This window comes from Rattus norvegicus, chromosome 2 (genome assembly GCF_036323735.1).
Source record: "Rattus norvegicus strain BN/NHsdMcwi chromosome 2, GRCr8, whole genome shotgun sequence".
Taxonomy (NCBI): domain Eukaryota; kingdom Metazoa; phylum Chordata; class Mammalia; order Rodentia; family Muridae; genus Rattus; species Rattus norvegicus.
The window spans coordinates 192866038-192883502 of NC_086020.1; the positions used below are offsets into that span (position 1 = coordinate 192866038).

Here is a 17465-nt window from a genome sequence, read left to right on the forward strand (position 1 = left end):
CTTGGATAGCTACAGGAGCCCAAGCCCACCGGCGTGGACGAAGGCGGTGCTACCTCCAAGGGTCGGAGCGGGTGCGTGGGACCGGGATTTCCACCCCAGGGAGCCCCAGCCACAGCTAGCTGGCTGCTCGCGTCCAGATCCCGCCCGCAGACCACGCCTACAGGTCACGCCCCTCTCAACCCGCCCCGCCCCTCCCGCCGGCGCCCGCCGCTCCCCGGGCTCGGCGCGGGCCTGGGGAATCCGGAGCCCGCCGCCGGGGTCGCAGCATGGGGCGTTTTCGCGGGGGCCTGCGGTGCATCAAGTATTTGCTGCTCGGCTTCAACCTGCTGTTCTGGGTGAGACCCGAACCGGCGGGCTGGTTAGGGGGCCAGGGTCCCCGGGGAGGTGACCGCAATAGAGTTGGGCCGTGGAAGAGGGCTGGATGTTCAGAGGCGCTAAGGAGACAAAGAGGGAGGGGACAGATGGAGGTGGAGAGGACACAGAGAAGCTTGAGCTACCAGAGGTGGTGAGGAGATACGGTGCGATGCTCCTCCTGAAAGGAGCCATCATCTTCGGCGGCATCGCCTGGCGGGTGGCGCCAGGTGCAGGAACCTAGCCGGCTCCCACATCCTGAGGGCCGGGGGCCTGGCGGCCCGTGCTCCCTGCATCCTGCTGTACACACACACCCACTTCTCCCACTGCTTTCTCTGGGGAGCCCGGAGGCGGCCGAGCCAAGGTGCTAGGAGGGAAATCCCTATCGTGGGGCTGCCTGGGGTGGCGCCTCATCCCAAGAGTGTGCGGACACGCCGCCTGGCTCTAGTGATTTGTTGCGAAAATAATGGACAGTAGAGAAAATTGAAGGAGTGGGGGAGGATCGTCCTTTTCTTGGTCATTAGGGGAGGGTACTGCTGTGTGGGCAGTGGTGGGTGCTATTCTATGATGGGTTGAAAAATGGAGAGGGTTTGGAATGGCAGCAACATCCCCCAGGGTCCCTGCGGACAATCAGTACTCCTGAAATGATCTCATTCAACTTTGCAGGGTGGCGTAGACCTGGCAGCATTCCCCGGGTAGAGATGCATAGAGACAAGCCCGTCTCCTGTGTTAGTAGGGCATAGTTAGGGGTGGAACATCTCTGGAATACTCTCTCCCAAGCCCTGGGAACTGTCAGAGGTTCATTCTGCACAGTCCCTATTGGCCTTCCAGTAAGAGAATGCCAACCAGTGTAGCTGCTCAGACCCTGAGGGAAGACACGAATCTTGCTTCAGGGGAAGTGGGTGAGAGCGGGAGCAGAGATGCTTTGGGATGCTTTGAAACTACTGGGCTGGCAGAGATGTTGTCCCATCTGCTCTGAGGAGGTTGTATGGACAATAAGTAATAAATTATTGAACGATGGGTTCCACTTGTGACTACCAACTCTGAAGCCTTCGTAACTCCAGCAACTCTAAGCAATTCAGAGACCACGTGGCCATGACCAGCAATGGTCGGCAGTGGACAGTTTGGAGGAGGTACCTGGGGACATCCCTGTATTTTAAAAATACACACAGGCTCTGTACAACTTGGCATTTGTATCCATGGCAGTCCAGGAAGACCGTCTTTCTGAGTGCCCTTGTGCTGTATTGTTTTTAGAAGTCTGGCTTAGTTTCAAAGGCTGTTAGTGATGGGTGTGATGCTGCAGTAGCACCCATCACTCTCACTGCTTACAACATCAAACTTTTGTGTGAGTCACAGAGGGAGGTCTCTCGGGCTGGGTTTAGCGCACATTTTGTGCCAGCTTCCACAGACTCATCAGACCCTTGCAGTGGGTCCCACAGCTCTGAGTGGCAGAGACAGAACTCAAATGCTACCTCGTCCATCTTCATCCTGTGGGAGGTTCAGTTACCCAGCTGTCCCCAGAATGTGGCTTCTGGGTCAACAGCATCCAGGTAACTTAACATCCACAGGCATGTTTCAGAACTACTATTAAACAACTACTAGATAGATGTTCCCAAAGCTGCTCCTGCGTCTAAGAGAACAGCCCATACTAAACAACAAGAACAAAGTGAGGCAGGGTGACCAAGTGATAAGTTTCACACCCGGGTCCTAAGCACAGGGAGGAAGTAGCACTCCAGTGACGTCTGAGTGCCTGTCACTGAGATTGGAAATGGCTTTTTCTATATGAGACCTAAATATAGAGTTCAGAGAAGCAATCCCAGTACCAGTAAGGAGCCTAAACAACCTGGGAGGATGGGCAAAGGGAAGCCACCAGATAAGGAGCAGAGCAAAGGATTGTGAGCCGTCTGAGTGGCAAAACCTTGAGGCCTCAGTGCAGAGATCTAAAGCATTGTGCTTGGACGAGGAGGTGTGCCATTGCCAGCTAGTTATACCCTGGGATTAGCTTCCTATCTGTACAATTGGAGGGTCAGAGTTGTGCTGAGGATTTGAAAGAAATGTGTGGAGTAACCCAAGCCAGTCCTACATAGTAGGGGCTCGAAGTTACTTGTTATTTTTGTTATTAACTGCCTAGCGCACAGGAAGCATTCACTAACTAATAACTGTCTTTCTCCTGGTATCCTTACTGTTGGCAAACAGTATCTGTGTATCTAAGTGGGTTTGCATGTGACTTCTTTGGTGGACAGCTGTCCATTAGCCTCTTAACTCATACTTGGCTGTTTCCCCCCACACACTAAAATTGCCTACTCCCTGAGAGCAGGAATTTTTTTCTGTTGTTTTCACAGCCATTTCCCTAGCACCTAGAATGGTATCCAGCACAGGAGGTGCTGAGTAACTCTTTATTATGTGAATTAATGAATTCTCAGGTTAGACACCTGGATGTGAACAGCTGTCCTGACTTTAAGACGTCAACTGTCAACTTTATCAGGAGAGCTGGCATAGCTGAACCTGTTCATTGTTGAGATGTTGAACTTTACTCTCATAGACTGAGTCCAGGAGAGAGCTAAGAGGACCCAGTGGCTCCCTGAGAGAAGGTAGGCCATGGGTGAGCAGCAGGTACACTCAGCTTTCCTGATAAAGTGAAGGGACGAACTGAAACAGAGAGCCAGCAGCTTGGGGAATTGCATGAGATAGTTATTCATATAGAATCCAGTTCCACAGAAGTTCTGCCTTGGCTTCTAATGGGTTTTGTTTTGTTTTGTTTCTGACTGGGGAGTGTTCCTTGGAAGGTGACCTTCAGCTGTGCAACTATCCTTGAGCACCTATAGATGTCTTCCCTTTTGAGGTCCAGGATCCCCACCCCCCTACACCCATGACAGTCCTTCCTGTCCTGCCAGAAGTTGGCCAGAAGACAGTCACGGAGGCTGTAGAGTGTGTTTTGTGGTCTGCGAGGGAGATTTGGAACCTTCTCCTGGCAGCTGCTTGCCAGTCCCCTCCGCTGTGCCTCTGGTTTTCTGAACCTTCAATCAGATCTCTCAGAACTGGCACAGAAGCCCAGCTGGACTCACATTGAGTTATGAGTGCTTTAAAACCAAAGTAAAGCCCAGTCTTCAACCTTACTGTATTCATGGGGGTGTCTGCCCTGCGTCTGCCAGGTCTGACTTTAGGATCTACGATCACAATACTCCTCAGTATAGTCCTGACTGCGTTGAAATCACCTGTTTTTCCTTCCCCTCTGTTGCATAGCAATACAAACAAAACACTACAACCCACCCGGCCACATATGTTGGTTGGAAGAAAAGCCCAGGCACTGTTTATTCCTTGGTTTATTGTTGTCTGCTCAGCTTTTTCCTATCATTGTGCTGCTCTGGGCTGCTCAGGGTTGCCTCCAACAGGAAGCAAGGCTGTTCCTGGTTGAAAGTTACATGCCATATATGGCATGTGGGAAGGTGCTGTCCTTTCTGCTCACCATGAGTGATGTAACTTCAGATTCTCACTTGGTGATGCCTCCGAGGTGCTTCGGAAAAGCCTTGTCTCTTTGGCTTAGGCATGAATGCTGTTTGACTCAAAGCTTACGGTTCCTGCTCTGTCCCACACATCTCAGACAGCAACTAGAGAGCAGCCACGTGTTAGAAAGGATGGTGCAGGAGGTGGAGAAAGAGCCTCTGGAGTCTCTAGGACAGCCTGCTGTCCATTCATAGCCTGCACTGCTGATTTCTACTAAAGTGAGAAGACGGACACATTGGCCAGCCTCTCCTAGCATGCACCAGAGGGACCTAGAGATGATGGGGGAGCAGAGGGCACAGCATGGCCAGAGCTGTGGTCCTAGTGCCACGGTAGACCTTAGGCACGTGTATGCGCTACGGCCATTCAAACCCAGAGAACTAAAGCATGAACGGTGGAGTGTGGTACCAGCCTGCTGGAGTTTATTCCTAGCTCTCTAGGTCTCGCTGCCCTGGGAACTGGGTTCAGCTGTTTGATCTCTTTGAGCCTCCATTTTCTTGTTTGTAAAAGGAGCATAGTAAAGTTGTATGCAAGTCACTTTTGTGATCTTTATGTAGATAAAAATGTTAATGCATGTGCAGTAAGAATCCAGCATGCATGAGACACATGCTTAGTAACCTAAGTTCAGTTAGTGATGGTGGGATTCAAACAATAGAGGCGCAGGTGGGAAGACAGGACCGATAACTCAGGAAGTTCCTTAAGGTAAGAGGGAGCACACACGTGCCCTACATCCAACCAGTCTACTTTACTGGAGTTTTACGGCTTCTGAAAGGCATGGAGTCTTCCCTCTATGATCCATTCACTCAGCAAACAAGTGCTAGATGCTTGCTATAGCCTGACATCCTAAACCGTGATTGAAAGATTAAAACCCTTTACCTGGCCGCCATGTTGTCTTTGCTAATAGCTCATCCCTTCTCTGGTCTTTGCCCCTTGAATGCTAGGACTGTTATGACCCAGCATCCTCTCTCTGATCCCCTGGCATGTGAAAGACTCAACAGGATTCTAGTTAAAAGTTCCTGTGGAGAACTGCTAGGTGCCTGCCGTGCTTCTGTGCTACCAGATAGAGGCCAGGGGAAGGAGCTAGTACAGGCTTTGGTGGTCCAGGCCTCTCCAGTATGATATGAGTGTTAATACATGAGAACCTATTCCATTATATAGTCAGACTTAGTAGGTCTGCACCTATAACAAGCCCCCTGGAGAGACTGGCACTGGTGCTCTAAAGACACTTTGAGGATGCTTGTTTGAGATGCAGTCTCAAGAGCTCAAGGGCCCTTGTTTCTGGATGGCAGGGTAGCTCTTCTTCAGGACTTGTCTGGAGGCTTTTCCAGATACCACATTACCATTATTGTCTTAAGGGTTCTTCGACACTAATCCTTGGTAGTCCCAGAATCACCCTCACAAGGTACATCTCACAGTGTTACTCTAGCTCGCCCATCTGGAGTATCTCTGGGTAACCTCTATCCTCCAGTCCTAACATTGACAGGACCTTCACAACAGGCTTGTTCTCCTTCTTAAAGCAAATGGCCCTGCCCTGATTGAAGCAAACTGTGTGAGGGGTCTAAAAGATGGAGGAAGGTGGAAAGTGTGAATGTCCGGCAGGCCGGAGCATACTTCACAGATGAACAGGAGGACGTTGGTCTGCCTGTCTCACCATCCTCAGCTTTCATTAAAAGAAAAATCAACAATGCAAATTAACATGCTTATGAAGTTTTGGGCTACGAAATGCTTCCACATGCAAGATCTCATCTGATAATGAATTATTAGTGACCCCTCTCTTCACAGTCTTTATAGTTTTAATTGTCACGATACTTTAATTAGCCCCAATTTTACAAGCATGGAATTTGAAAGGCACAGTCGCTAGGATGCCCAAGGTTTTCTCATTTCCCACCTTTTCACATTATCGATGTATTGGGATGTGGAATACGATGTATACGGAAATATATCAGAGGACTGGGAGATGGCTCAGTGGGTCAGTGTGGTTGCTGCAGGAGGACCCAAGCTCCAGTCCCCAGAGCCAGTGTAAAAAGCTGAACATGCTCCTGTCACCCATCACTGTGTGGGGGTAAGACAGGAAGATCACTGGGGCTTGCTAGCTGCTGTCCAATGAGAGGCCTTGCCTCAGAGGAATAAGAAATAATAGCACACCTCTGTAATCCTTTGGCCTGTGCATGTATAGGCACCAGGCACACACACATTCACGCACACACAAAATGAAATGAAAAACCACTAGAGTCAGGGATGGTGGCTCCCACCTATATCCTAGCGTGCAGAAGGCTGAGGCAGAAGGATTACCTAGTTCTTGTAAGTAAGTAAGTAAGTAAGTAAGTAAGACCCTATCTAAACAAAACCAAACCAGACTTCTGCTGGCTTGGAAAATGCATTGTCTATGATTAGATTGTAGCCAGTGTCGGGTTCAGTTTTGAAACATTTTAGAAATGCTGGGACAAAGAGGTACCTAAAACACCCCAACCGGTGGCTGAAACAGGAGAAGGGTAAGGATCCCGACTGATCCCCTAAAGGCAGGTAAAGTAAGAAGGAAATTGAGAAAAGATACATGGAGAGGTGAGGGTTTTTTTTTCAAGAAACCATTTTAAAAATTAATTTCAGGATCAGGGGCTTAAAGGATAATAGCCCTGCCTAAGTGTAAGCCCAGAGGTACTGCTCTTGTGAACACAGCCTTGTGTTAGCCCCTTCAGTCCTCGTCACGCCCTGTGAAGCACCAGAGGGAAGAGAGACACAGAGACTTGCCCAGGCCTCCGCTCCAGGCAGCGGAGCTGGGTCTCCAGCTAGGGCTCCCACATCTTTGTCCTCAGCCTTTCTGAGTCCCCAGACTGACAGGGAGCTAGGATGAGCCTGGAAGTGACTTCTGCACCTGCTCATCCAATATGGTGGCCATGCTACTGAACACATGGGGCTGTTTAGTCTTAAAATGAAATGTAACATTCTTGCCCTCAGTGCCATCTACCGCATTCCAAGGACTCAGTAACTACTGGTACCAAGTGTCTACAATACAGGACAGCACAGACGGCAAATGTTTATAACGCTGAGAAATCTCTCTCTCTCTCTCTCTCTCTCTCTCTCTCTCTCTCTCCCCCCTCTCTCTGTGTGTGTGTTTGTGTGTGTTTGTGTGTGTCTGTGTCTGTGTGCATATGTGTGTATGTTTAGTTGTATCTATGTATTGAAGAAAATTCTATTAGACAACTCCAGCCTAATTATTCTTTGTCTCAAAACTACATTTTCATCTTTTCTCTTACTAGGTCTTAAATAAACTAAATTAAAGAAATGGAGTCGTTGCCTCTGTAAAGGGCACCAGTTTTCTGGTATTATTTTAAAAGCTGAGGGGAGGTCCAACTGTCAGAAAAAGCAGGATATGAAAAGTATAGAAGGCAGAGGCAGACAGCTAATGCATCGGCCTGGAGGGGGAGGTTTCCTGAAGATCATGCTTTCAGTTCGAGTGGAACAGTGCATCCACCAACATAGAAAGGCCAGTGGGCAAGCACTCCCAGCTCTAAGCACATAGCCGAGCCAGCTTGCTCTCTCAGAAGGCACTTTCCTTCCCTACCCCTGTAGACAGGTAAGCCGAGGGGTAGAGAAATTTAGTGTCTTGTCCAGGTTCTGGACAGAGTCTGACTACACCCACCTACCTAGACGCCCTGTCTCCATCTCTTCTGTATGTGTGTAGGTGGGCGTGTCCGCCATCCTGTCTATTGGCTTCATTATTTGGACTGAACACTCAAAAGAGAACATTTCTAGAAAAGCAAGTGTTCCTAAAGTGTACCGAGGTCTGCTCTTTATAGGAAAAGTGAATGGAAAGACAGCATGTGTGTGTGTGTGTGTGTGTGTGTGTGTGTACACACGCACATGTATTTCACACTCAAGCAAGTGTACCTGGTATTGAACAGGAGGTTATAGCCCTAAGTTGTGGGGCAAGAGTTGGGGAAGGTTGTGTAGAAAACTGCATGATGTATCCTTCATCCTGGCAGGGACTGGCACAGCGCCTTGGTGACCTCAAAGCAGGTGTAAGAAAATGTCTAGAGAATGACAACCTAGGTCTTGTGGTGTCTACTGTAGTTCATCCAAGGGAACTTTCTCGCAACAATGTGTTTCTGCTTGTCCCAGTACAAATTCTACTCACAGCATTTACTTTCTGCTACCGTTTCTCACCATAACCATGGGAACCTGGCTAAAGCGCACTAATACCAGTCGCTATTTAAGAGTCCTGGTCATTGGAACTGGAGGGATGGCTCAGCAGTTAGTGCTGCTCTTGCAGACGGCCCCTGGTTCCCAGTGTTCACATTGGTAAAGGTTCTACTGCTTGGAACTCCAGTCTGACACTCTCTTCTGGCCTCTGCGGGCATCTGCACTCAAGTGGACAAGAGCCCATATGCATACTTTAGCCTGTGCTCAAGTGTACACATAGACAAACAAACACACAGCTAAAGATAGTAACAGAAAAAATAGGAACATAGATCTTTAAAAAAAAGGAATCCTACTTATTTTTTTCCAAAGTCATCCTCTCAGCCTCTTTGAATGCTATACGAACACACAAGTATCAGTTAATATCATTTAATGTCTACCCTCAGCTTCTGTAAAGCTCAGTATAGTCAAGATCTGACATCAGTCACCATGGTTGCTAAGATCAGTGTCAGTGGCCTGGGTCTTTGTTTTGCTGGATAGGGAAATGTAGGAGACCATCTTCTTCCTCCAAATTTTTGCTCCTCCCTAATCTCCTCTTTCCCCAACTGTCAACCAGAAGGCATTGTGTCCATGCACTGGATAAACACACACCCCTGCAGTGTCCACAGATAGTAATAGGTCCTCAGTGCCCTCGCTCCCACCCAGCTTCTTTCCCCAGGTTCCCCACACCACTTGTGATCCACTTCTCAACAAAGTCAGCTGGCCCACTCAAGTTCACGTCATAACAATTTCAACAAACAGAAAAGGGCGTGTTTGTCACAAACGCAGTCAAGTGTTCTTTCTAGAGAACAAACCACTTTTGATCCTATCAAAGTTTGAATTGCAACACAGAGAATAAACACTGAGTCACCATGAAGCATGCTCACAGGATGGCTTAGTGGGTAAAGAGGCTTGCTACTAAGCCTAATACCCTGAGCTCCATCCACATGGGGGAGATGAGGGCCAATTCTCCCCTACATATGCAGTCCACATATGCGCCCATACATACACTCAAGCACACCAAATAATTGAATGAATAGATGGATGAATGGATGAATAGATGGGCAGATGGACAGACAGATGGATGATTGATTGATAGATAGATAGATAGATAGATAGATAGATAGATAGATAGATAGATAGAAAACATGCTCTTACCTGAAGGAAGCACAAGCTTGCCTTTATGAAGGAATAGAGGGCAAATCACACTGGAGACACAGAAGCTATCAGCCACTTCCAAACAACCTGGTCAGCATCTGTTGTCACAGCAGTTCTTCTTCCTAGTCTATACCTGGTCCCGATGTCAAGGACAGAGCAACCAGGTTCCTGTGAGGCCATTTGATGTGAATGTCAGATGCTATTCAGCCCTTGTAGGTTTTTTCTGGTTAAAGAATAATAATCCTTGCTCTTGATAAAGTACTGTCTGAATCCTGGCCTTGCTTTCGCTGTATAACTCGATGAAAGTCTTGGGAGCCGGTTTTCCACTTTGAACAAATTAGTGTCATCTTCCAAAGCAAATGAGCTTGTGACATCTGCCTGCCGCAAAGCTGAGGCATAATGGGGCTTCAATCGGATCAGGAATCACGAGTGCTCATTATGACTCCATCCGGGGCATGCGTTGCCACCATGAGCAAGTATTAGCTTGAAAGCAGTTAATGGAGACTCTAGAATAGAAGCCTCATTTTCAACTTTATGTGGCTTCATCCCAAAATGGAGAAGAGCGATGAGCCGGGTTTGTGTGCACAGCTTTTGCTATGGTGAAGCAAGAACATAGGGCTGGTTTTGTTCGTCTTTCCTTGAGGGGCAGCATGTCTGTGTGTTGTGGTAGCCATATGGAGTGTGCAAGCCTTGCCTAGGAGGCCGTGCATGCAGCTTTACTTTTTGTGAGCGTGAGTGGTTCCAGCACACAGCCCTGAAGCTAAGGGAACCTGGCAGCCAGTGCAGATGTGTGTCTTCTTTTCCTGTGGGGAAGCCGAGCACCTCCAGCATAGTTTTCTAGCACTGATTACCAGCACACACATACCTAGCAAGGTCCTAGCTTCAAGAACCATCATGCTGAGGGGAGCTTTCTGAATGTGGGTTTAAGGAGAAAACAGTTCATTTCACAACTGAATGACTGGCGCCTCTGCTCCCCTGCCCCACCTCAGCCGGTCCTACAAGGCAGAGAGGAAACACTTAGCAGCCAACAACTGAGAGCTCTCACAGATCTCGGGCCTTTCAATCCCAGAAACATTTAAATAGCAATAGTTATGTGAGCTATGAAACGACACAACACGCATATCTAGGCCAGGACAGGCTTCCCCAAGGAAGTGACCTGAGAGGAAGGGGGAGTTAGCCTTCTGTGGGCAGTGCAGAAGAACATTCTGGCTCACGAAACAGCAAAAACAGATGTCACCACATGAGAGAAGACAGGGAGCCTGACTCAGGCATTGAGGCCCCTTCCGTTGTCTCCCACCTGGGTGTAAACACTCATGCTTGGCTATAACTCCTGCTGGGGATGCTTTGGGGCCTGAAAGGATCCTCTCTACTGGGTCTCTTCAGCAGAGAGCTGAGTAGCAGCATGCATATGCTCCTTGTCATGCAGGTGGCTGTGTCAGGAGGGGAAGGCTGTGCATGCTGGGAAACCCACATAGGGAGTAGTATTTGTATTCTGATCTCAATACTGTGGCAGCTGGATGAACCTTCCTTGTTTGCAATTCAGAACAAGAGAGAAAGAGAGAGAGAGAGAGAGAGAGAGAGAGAGAGAGAGAGAGAGAGAGAGAGAGAACAATTGAACCTGTAAAATACAATTGACCTGCATGAGCTGTTTTGAAGGGCTTGTGTTCTACAGAGAGATGCTACTGATAGGAACTTTCTGTCCATCTTTTTTGCTTCAAAAGACTTTGAATCTGTCTTCCATCCTTTTTGCCCCTGGGATTGAGACCATAAACTTCTTCTCTAAAGACACCGGGACAGTGTTCTGTGTCCGGCAAACTCTCTAGCTCATTGGTAGCTGTTGGAATAACTTGCCCACAGAGAATGTCTGTGATTGTCCTGTTCGGTGATGGCTTCTGGGGCCCCATCTGGTCCTTGAGGTGTTCTAGTCACCTTCCCCCTTTTATTTTATGCTGTTGGTTCACCTGTGTTCCCCAAACCTACCCTATTTTATAGCATTTCCTTCCTTCCTTTTGATTTTCTTGTTCCTATTTAAGACAGAGTCTTGCTATGCAGCTCTGGCTGGTCCAGGACTCATTCTATAGACCAGGCTGGCCTCTGCCTCACAAAGGTCCCCCTGCCTCTGTCTCACGTGTGCTGACATTGAAGGTGTACACCTCCACTGCCCTGGTTGTTTTTAGTATTTTTAATTAACTTGCTCTTAGTCGTTACCATGGAGCTCACCCCATTGTATGAGAAGTCCGTTCCAGGGCCAGTGAGGTGCTGCAGCAGGTGAGGGTGTTTGCAACCAAGTCTCATGATCTGAGTTCAATCCCCAGGACCCACATGGTGGCAGGAGACTACGGACTCCCACACATCGTCCTTTGACGTCTACATACGTGCTGTGGCACATGCATGTTCCCCCTTCCATACAAAATGGACGAATGAATATAAGAAGAAAAGTCCATTTCTGCAAGAGCAGTGGTGTTTTTTCTCCAATTCTCCTAGGGATGCTGGAAGTAATGTCTACCCTAGAAGCAGAGCAGCCCTCAGCAGTGTTCTCTGACTATAGCGATTCTCACTGGCCCTCGAGTCTTTGCCGTCCCTTGGCGTCCTCTCTGTGGCTCTCCTGAGCATTTCTCTGGGGCTGCTCACTGTGTTTGGCAGCCAAGCACATTCAGGCTCTTGCTCACTCAGTCAGGAGAGCTGAGTTCCTATCTCTCCTCCCAGGACGATGTAGGCTAAGCAGAAACCATGAGCCATGGCTGCCCCCACACTCCTGTGATGATGACACAATGTATTCCCCAGTGCTGGCCTCTTTGTCAGCATAGCGTGGATGGAGGGTAGAAATGGCTCTTTCCCCTGTGCAGTTCCTTCTGCCTCAGGTTTCCTCATCCCACTAATTCTTTGCTGCTCTGTGAAATATGACTCGTTCTTCAAGGCGTTTATCAGAACGAGGATGACTGCCACCTGCCGGTGCCCTGTGCCCTCCCTTGATAATGTGCACTCCTCCCCCTCCGCACACAGCCTACATCTTATTGCACGGCTCGCTTTATGTGGATGTCCTACACGTCTCCAACGTGGAGCACAGGGCCTGGCCTGGGTTGGACCATGGTTGACTATTACCAAATATGCATGGAAGAAGAAAAGAAGTGAAGGGAGGTAAAACTGGGGGCAAGAAGAGAATGGAGAAGGAGCACTTGCCCATTTCTTGCTTGCTTCAGCTTTCCCTGAGTATCAGTACAGAATGTCGATATTAAAAGCAGAATGGGCCAAAATTAAAAGCATTGCAGGGGACGTTAAAGCTTTTGACTAAGGAGGCCTGAAAGTTTGCCTTGAGTGCTGGGTCAGAGCATCCTCTGCTGTAGGGAATGCCCACAGTAACAAGTAGACTTGCTTCCTTGGCTAGTGTGACTAGGGGATAGCATGATTTCTCTTGCCCCCCCGTGAAAAAGTTTCCAGTGTATGGTTCACCGACCCAAGTGCAGCAAAAGTAGCATCTCCTGACCTGACAGGTCTAGAGCATGCAGAAGGACCGAAGAGCTACACAGTGGCTGCTGCGCCTCCTTCCAAAGCAGAGACTGTTCTGGCCCTGGAACACTCCTCACCCACACATCCCTAACAGCCCACAGCATTCTGGGAGGATTCCCTGCCACTCCATGATGACATTCCACTAAGCCATAGTTTCCTTGACCGAGAGAGGAAAGCCGTGTCTATGTGGTTTGGGGTTGGGGGATTGGATGAGCAAGGGTGGATTTTTTCCCCATTGCCCAGTGGCTCTAAATTGCAACCTCTCTTTTCATTTTCCATTATGCCTCAAACACATCTGTGCCAGAATTGGACGGATGGATTCTGTCTGGGAGGATGATCCAGACAGCAATAAATTAGAGTTTGTGTTCAGAGATTCCAAAAATGTGATCTCGTGGTAGGGTTGTCCCTGAGACCAGTCAGCCTCTCCATACTCTGTGTGGTGGCTGCTGGTTTAGGCCCAGGGACTCTGTCAATAGATTTTGCTCTGTGTTTGGAAACTGCCTTTCCATTAAGGCACCAGAGAGACGGCAAAGTAGGAAAGCCTGTGAGGTTCACTGGGCAGACTCCACCCAGGCAGCCCCAGGCATTTCTAGGGACAGGTTTGACCAAAGACAGTACTCCTCTCTGTGCATAGCAGCCAGAGCCCCAAAGCTGGCTCCTTCCTGACTTAAGCACAGAACAGGAAGACCCTCCATTTTCCCATATTGGACATAAAGACCGGTATGCAATGCTTTCTCCAAAGCTAATGCATAATTAATGTAGAGACCTTAGAAGATGGAAGGAAAACGTCACCTGTAATTCCACCCTTCAAAGATAAACACTATTAGGCCATAGCATGATTTCATCTCATGTTTCCATGCCAGCCTGCACTTTTAAAAAATGTAAAAAGTCTTTCAAAAGACAGCTGAGCTGGTTTTTTTCAGCTGCCCCATGAATTATCCAATTAGTGTCCTCTCTGAGGGCTGGAAACCCTTAGTTACTCTCCTTGGGAGTAGCCAGCTGGTAGAACTCAGCCACCTACTCCCCCTCACCAAAGGCAGGCCTGCATAGTTCTGAAGAAACCAGCCACGCAGGGAATTGGCCCTGGGAAACAGAATGAAGAGGCGGAAAGTCCTCTCTCATATATACAGCCAGGTAACCTCCCAAGGGCAGCTCCAGTCTCTTGCAGGCTGCCCCATCAGAGAGAAGGAGCCTGCCTGAAAGGCCTCTAGCCTAACCTGACTGGGTTTTCCCTTCTTACACCTCTGGTCTGCTGCCAGCATCTGTGGGTGCTCTCCCCTTTACAGATGGCAGTCGATCCTCACTGTCCGGTGAAAGGCTGCCCAACAGTAACCAGAAGAGCTGGCAAAGGCAGGATATGATTTGTACATCTCTGCTGATTTTCCCATAGTGCTTTGCACTCACAAGGTACCCTGTAAATAAGTGTTAATTGATTGATACAGCAATATCCAAGTGGTGTTTGTAGGGAGAGCACCTTAGCTGGAGCCTGAGGGCCTGTGGTTGGGACAGCCCTGGGACTGACATATAGAGTTGTCAGCTAAGACATAGAGCCTGTAACAGCCTTCAGCCTCAGGAAGCCCAGTGATGACTCTTCCAGCAGCCAGCCTGCCCAGCCACTGCCTGCGCCAGCTACTCAGCCTCTCCACGAGCCACATAGCATACAGTTTTCAGATTTTCCATGGAAACTCAAAATAGAAAAAAAAAAAAAAAACCCTAGGCAGGGGTAGGGTATCGGTCACTACATAGGAATCAAGAGGGGGTCATGGGGTCAGTGAACAGACTTGGGATTGCATCATAGACATTTGCATGCAGATAAATGCATAATTGGAAATTGCATCAGCAAGTGTAGGTGGGCCCAAGGCTGGTGTGGGTTTGTTTGTTTTTCTAATTTAGAAGATGGCTTCCCCCAGGTCTTAGAGTTCATCTTGCTCTTGGTGACTTCCCCCCTGAGACAGTGGCCACTCACCCAGATGTTGGTGAGGAAGTCCAGTATACCCAAGTACACCCAGCAAGACACAATAATGAAAGGGGCAGATGCCTGACAGGGAGAAGGTTAGAACAGTGGTTTCACACACACACACACACACACATACACACACACATATACATATACACACATACACACACAGAGACATACACACACACAGACACATACAGACACACACACATACATACACAGACATACACACACACACACAGACATACACACACAGACACACATACACACACAGGCACACACATATACACACATACATACACACAGACATACACACATACACACACACAGACACATAGACATACACACACAGACACACACAGAGACATACATAGACATACACACACACACACACACAGGGGTGGGGGAGGAAGAAGAGGGAGAGGGAACGAGAGAGTTTCATTCCATGGGCACCAAATAACCACAGGAAGGCCCAATGCACAGCAAACCCTGTGACTGGACTCAGGACAGCTCAGAGCTGATCGGTCACATTAGGGCCCCTGAGGGGCACCAAGCCCATGCTTTTACCTCTAAGCCTGGTTTCTTTCCTGGCAAGACATGAAGTAGGCAATATAGTCTCTATAGGGGACGACCCCCCCAAGCCTGGGCGTCCCGTGCCTGTGGCCTGCTATCCAGCCTGTGTACACACTCCCCTCCACAGTCAACTCTGCTGTTTCTCTTCCAGCTAGCCGGATCGGCCGTTATTGCATTTGGACTATGGTTTCGATTTGGAGGTACCATAAAGGATTTATCATCAGAGGAGAAGTCCCCAGAGTATTTCTATGTGGGTGAGTGACTTCAGTTTCCCTAAAGGTTGGGTCTGAGGGGAGAGGCAAGAGCCATTGTTGGAGTCTCTGGACCTATGCACTTCAGCTTCTGGGGGATGTACCTCTGTGGCCCCTTCCTCCTCTCTCCAGGATAGAAGGCCCCAGGAAAACTGATCTGTTTACTTACAGAAGTGTCATGGAAATGTAACTAAATTCAGCTTAAAGAGGTAGGAAACACCCTCCTCTCTAGAGTGGTTTACCAGTGCATTCAGGGGGCCCCAGTGAGTCAGTATTTTACTTTGTGATCTGGTGTTTTAATGTGGAAACAACTCAGAATGAAAAGATACTTCAAAGTTTTGGGGTGTTACTCTCAAAACTTCGGTTAGTAGAGACTGCTGAAAGAAGGAAGGATCCCATTGTGGGGACAGGAGAGACCTGTCCCTGGAGAAGGGGAGCAGGCAGAGGGTAAGCAGCCACATCGTCTGCCAAGAACTGGGGTGACACACAGATAAAGCTGGGGTTCTCCTCGGGGGCTGTGGTCCCCCAGAATTTTAGTCCTGCTCTGCCCTCCTATGGTGCTTCTAGCTCTGTGTCATCGGTATAATCCAAAGGAGAAAAAGGAAGTTCCACTTTACCCGTCCTCTTCCAGAAGTCTCCTCTTGCCTGTTGACCAGAATCACTAACAGCAAGGGGAGATATGGCTGAGGAAACAAGATGGGAACACCCACCCTCATGCCCACAGCACTGAGAAGGATTCAGGCTCTGCTTGTGAACTGTTTTACTGCTTTTGCTCTGCTAGGTAACTCGTCCGTTCTCAGTCTGCTCAGCTTAAGGGTTTAGGCCCACAAGCAGCTGGCTACACAAGCAGTTTGGTGCCTGGCACTAGCGTTAGGCTGGAAGCAGTAGGAGGTCTGTAGAAACGAAAGAAGCATGTTTTACTGGAGTTAGAAGCCTACAGCCGGGCTGGAGAGATGTCCCAGCGGTTAAGAGCACTGACTGCTCTTCCAGAGGTCCTGAGTTCAAATCCCAGCAACCACATGGTGGCTCACACCAATCTGTAATGGGATCTAATGTCCTCTTCTGGTGTGTCTGAAGACAGCTACAGTGTATACATATATAATAAATAAATAAATCTTTTAAAAAAAGAGAAAAAAAAAAAAGAAGCCTACAGCCTCTGGCTGTCATTTAATTGTAGCAGAGAGGAGACAGAAAGATAAGTCAAGATGGCCGTGGGCTCGATTCTGATGGCGTCATTGGAGTCCCTGCAATGAGTGCTAGCCTAGACTTTCAGTTATGTGGCTCACTAAATTTCCATTATATTTAAATCCACTGGAGTGGGTTTCTATGGTTTGTCACCGTAGAAAGATTCCTGACATTCATGTCACATAAGCATGACATGAAAAGGAACCTGTGTCTCAGATCATGTCTACCCAACTTGGCTTAGCTTAGAGAGCAAATCAAGAATGTTTGAGCAGAGCAGCTCACCCTGCTCTCCACAGGAAACTCTGGGATTGGTAAACACTCGGCCCTGATTTTTGTCGCAGTAGTTAAATGCCAACAGAACACTTTTGCCTGCCTACGTTGGTTCAACATTTTTGAGTTACGAGATCACAAGATATTTTTAGGTTGAATCCAAAAGTGTACCTGTGAAACTTACACCTCAAACTGGAGGCAACCCAGAGGGAGCCTGGATCCCTTGTCTCTCTCCCCCATAGGACCACCCTCCTCCTGCTGGGTGGGAGGCACCTTTGCTCACTGATCTGACCTGGAGAGGGAGATGATGCTTGTTGATTTTGCTTTGGGGCTTTTGGAGGCAGAGTCCCGTGCAGACCAGGCTGGAGTGGAACTTAATAACTGAAGACATCATTGAACCCCCGGTCCTCCTGCCTCCACTTCTAAAGTATTAAGATCTCAGGTGAGGGACACCAAGCCTAAATGTTCTGTGTATTTTTCTCTAGAATATGTTTCAGAGTCATCGGCCCGTACCCATTGCCCTATTGTTCAAGACT

The 17465-nt window shown here is 48.5% G+C and overlaps 1 protein-coding gene and 1 long non-coding RNA gene across 6 annotated transcripts in view; one reads left to right on the forward strand and one right to left on the reverse strand.

Moving 5' to 3' along the window:
• Window positions 1–15194, reverse strand: part of LOC134485941 (uncharacterized) — a 105703-nt gene extending 90509 nt beyond the window's left edge. Inside the window, exon 1 of one of the 3 annotated variants that reach the window (XR_010064371.1) lies at window positions 9187–15194. This is a non-coding gene — a long non-coding RNA (uncharacterized LOC134485941). The remainder of the gene's footprint in view (window positions 1–9186) is intronic. The other 2 variants (XR_010064370.1, XR_010064372.1) reach the window with 2 other exon arrangements.
• Window positions 175–17465, forward strand: part of Tspan2 (tetraspanin 2) — a 57278-nt gene continuing 39987 nt past the window's right edge. For 2 of the 3 annotated variants that reach the window (XR_005500365.2, XR_005500364.2), the window contains exons 1-2: window positions 175–335; window positions 15375–15477. Coding sequence is in view for 1 of the 3 variants with exons in the window: in NM_022589.2 (NP_072111.1) it covers window positions 267–335; window positions 15375–15477 (172 nt within the window). In the remaining 2 variants the exon portion in view is untranslated. The remainder of the gene's footprint in view (window positions 336–15374; window positions 15478–17465) is intronic. The other variant, NM_022589.2, reaches the window with a different exon arrangement.